The sequence below is a fragment of the Corvus brachyrhynchos genome, unplaced genomic scaffold, assembly GCF_000691975.1.
Source record: "Corvus brachyrhynchos isolate BGI_N302 unplaced genomic scaffold, ASM69197v1 scaffold511, whole genome shotgun sequence".
NCBI classification, from domain to species: Eukaryota; Metazoa; Chordata; class Aves; order Passeriformes; family Corvidae; genus Corvus; species Corvus brachyrhynchos.
In genome coordinates, this window is record NW_008236214.1 from 327,941 (window position 1) to 331,550 (window position 3,610).

Sequence of the window (3,610 nt, forward strand, 5' to 3'; positions counted from 1 at the left end):
GAGGTGTTAATGTTATGAATATACATTTGTATTTTGGATATTCATAATATTTGGAAATAAAAGGTATCATGTTTGCTTGGATCGGGGCCCTGCGTCTTAGGGAGCTATCCCACGCAGTGCCCGGTGCCAAATCAAACATGCACTTTCTAACTCTGAACTGTTAGAGAGTTTTTGTCCATCTCAGTTGGATATCGATATGAGATCGATATTCATATGTGGGTACCTCACCGGGTGTGCAGCAGCAGGAGGTGGCCCTGGGCGAGCAGCCCCCCTCCCTGCACTGCCCGTGGCTGTGTGGGGAGGGCTCTGAGGGGCTCGGGGGTCCATCCTTACCGGCTTCCCCGCCAGCAGCGCGAAGAGGCGCAGCCGCTCCTCCTGGATGAAGCGGTCGCTGTGCAGGCGGTGCCAGTCCACGAGCTGCAGGGTCAGCAGGTCCCGCACGGGCTGGCTCCCGGCCAGCTGTGACAGCAGCAGGGCCAGGCGGTGGTCACCTGCAGGGACACGCTGTGAGCCTGGGACACGGCTGCACACCCGGGCTGCGGGCACAGCTTAGAGCCCAGGAGGCTTTGGGTTGGGAGGGATCCTGAAACTCATCCCGTTCCAGCCCCTGCCATAGACAGGAACACGTTCCACTAGACCAGGCTGCTCCAAGCTCCATCCACTAGGGGATGGAACACTTTCAGGGATGAGGAGGGCACAACTCCACTATTTCTTACAAAATAAACCACTCCATAAACGCCTGGGAAAACAGGACCAGGAGGAGGAGACAGAGGAAGGGGTAGAGCAGTGTCCTCAAGGGAGACAGATGAAGTTTAATGTGAGCTGGTACAACAGACAGGGATAAAACCTGCCATAAGGCTCTGAAAATACATGTTTTTAACCCAAATGTAAAACATCTGAACAGAAGCTCAATTAAAAAGAAGATTCATTAAAAATTCAAAGGAGTGACTACAAACACTCCCAGTTCCAAATGCAATCCAGCAGCACTTCCTAACTGGGGGTAGCTGACAGAGCCAGAGTGAGGGGAACTGGGGACTCCAGCAGCTCCTACCCAATCTTCAAGGCCAGGTGGAACGGGGCTTGGAGCAACCTGGGATAGTGAAAGGAGTCCCTGCCCATGGCAGGGGGTGGGACTGGATAATCTTTAAAGTCTCTTCCGACCCAGCCCATTCCATGATTTTGTGGTCACTGACAAGGGAACATTCCACATGCAGAGCAGCCAGTGACTATGAGCTCTCAGAGTTTAAACTCTCTTTGTGCATCTCCTTCCTCCTCTATACAAAAGCTGAGACTTAAAGAATCAGGGAATATCCTGAGTAGGAAGGACCCACAGGGATCACCCAGTCCCACCCCTGGCCCTGCCCCGACAGCCCACCAATCCCAGCCTGGGCATCCCTGGCAGCGCTGTCCAAACGCTCCTGGAGCTCTGGCAGCCTCGGGGCCGTGCCCATTCCCTGGGGAGCCTGGGCAGTGCCCAGCAGCCTGGGGTGCTCACCTGCCTGCTGTGCCAGCCTGCAGGCCTCGCCGATTCTCTTCCCGGTGAGGCAGCTGAACACGGCCTCGACGTGGCTGCCGTGCCGGGACAGGGACACCTCGTCCTCGATGCGCCCGGCCGCCGTCTCCGAAAGCCAGCGCGAGAAGGCCCTGCGGCGCTCCAGGGCCAGCACATACTCACTGGGCTCCTCCAGGCTGGCCTCCAGCTCCTTCAGGTTGCCCCAAATAGCTTCACATAACGTCCAGGCCAAGCACCAGTGCTTCACAACGGCTGTGGGGACACACACCCAGCATCAGGAGTGAAAGCACAGAACTCAGAGGGGCTCATGTGATGGTAACCCTGGCAGGTTCATTGCCCCACCCTGGAGGGGTCATTGTCCCCAGTGTGTTTGGAAGGGGCTGCCCAGGGAGGCTTGGAGTGCCCGTCCCTGGAGATGTCCCAGGAAGGGCTGGAGGTGGCACTCAGTGCTCTGCGCTGGGGACAAGGTGGGCATGGGGCACAGCTGGGCCTGGCTGGGCTGGGAGGGCTTTTCCAGCCTAAACCACTCTGTGAAAAGAATCATTTCATACTCACTCTCTGCCACAGTGGGATCCTCAGATGCTTTCCTGGCCCAGTCAGCATAGTCATGGATAGCAGAGACCCCAGGATTGGGGGCCAGGAGGGGACAGGGCTCATCCATATGGACAGTGCTGTGCTTCAGCTTTATCTCCAGAGGGGTGAGATACAGCTCCTTGTCTCTGTCCATCTTCCATTGCTCCAAGCTCAACTTTTCCACATGAACCTTGAAAGGGGATTCTGTGAGTCTGGAGGAAAAGAGAAGACAGACCAGGTAGCAAATGTCCTGCATGTTCCCCATGCAAGTGGAGCAGCTCATCCTGCAGCTTGTCCTAATTAACATGACAGTAAAACATGACCCAAGGCACAACGATCCTGGTGAGATACTGGGATTTGGAGCCAGGCTTTGGGACCCTGAACAACCTGGGGTAGTGGAATGTGTCCCTGCCCACAGCAGGGGGTTGGATCAAGATGGTCTTTAAGGTCCCTCCCAGCCCAAACCTTCTATGATGTGGCGAATAAACCGTGACTCACTGAGCTCTCCAAAGGCAGCGAGCACACCTTCACCCCAGCTCATTCCTCAGCACTTCAGATACGCTGCAGAACATCCAGACAAGCTTTTGGCTGCACTTAAATGGTGGGACTGGGCTATATTCCAGTCAAGTTCAGGTATGGAGACCCTAAAGCCTGTGTGCCACTGGATGCACAGGCAGAATTGAAGGTGTCTGGGAACTGAGAAGCTGAACAAGAACTTCCTCAGGTAGGGCAGATGTCCTCAGGGAGAAACAAGAGACTGGAAGCTTTCTGGACAACAACTCTGAACTTTCTCTGTAACCTTGTGCTGGGTGACAGTGCTATTTGGTTAAAAAAAGAAATCCTCTTACTATGCTATTGCAGGATCTGACAGAGATGCTGTTGTGGAGAAGAGCCATGGAGGAGATCTCCACGGCTAACACCATCCTGCACCACTCCTGCACGTCAGAAGGACAGCGAGCTGCAGGCAGGATCCTGTCAGCCACCAAGAGCAAGCATGCCACACCCACCCCGAAGGAAGCCACTACTCACGATTTGGGAGCCACGGGAGTCGGCAGGAATCCATATTCCACGGACTCCAGCTGAGCATCTTCCACTTCACTTGAGCCACTCAACTGATCTCCACAATTGACCAGTGTCCAGTTGGGTCCCCAACCAACACGGAACGAGCGCCCCATGAAGAGTCCCATATCCATCAGGAGCTTCCCTTTTCCATAGGTGATGGACCTCTCCAGAGGGACGAGCCCGCGCTGCCTGCGGACCCCGACTGCCTTCACCTGCACCTCGGGCACTGCGGGGGGCACGGCGAACGCCGAGGCCAGCGGGGACGCCGCCGACCACAGGGCAGCAGAGGGGGGGCTGCCCAAAGTCCTCGGGCCCTTGGCATCTGCCACAGCAGCACTCGGTGCTTGGAAAAGGACATTGGCAAACTTGGATTGCAGCAGCCCAGCAACTGGTGGGGAGAAGCAGGAGGAACGTTTCAGTGGAAGGGCACATGGATTTCAGGGGAGATTCTGGCACACTGGG

The 3,610-nt window shown here is 56.0% G+C and overlaps 1 protein-coding gene across 1 annotated transcript in view; it reads right to left on the reverse strand.

Annotated features, from left to right (window-relative positions):
• Window positions 1-3,111: 3,111 nt before the first annotated feature.
• NUP98 (nucleoporin 98) overlaps window positions 3,112-3,610 on the reverse strand; it is a 24,729-nt gene continuing 24,230 nt past the window's right edge. Inside the window, exon 23 of the mRNA XM_017744714.1 lies at window positions 3,112-3,536. Within this exon, the coding sequence (XP_017600203.1) occupies window positions 3,112-3,536 (425 nt within the window). The remainder of the gene's footprint in view (window positions 3,537-3,610) is intronic.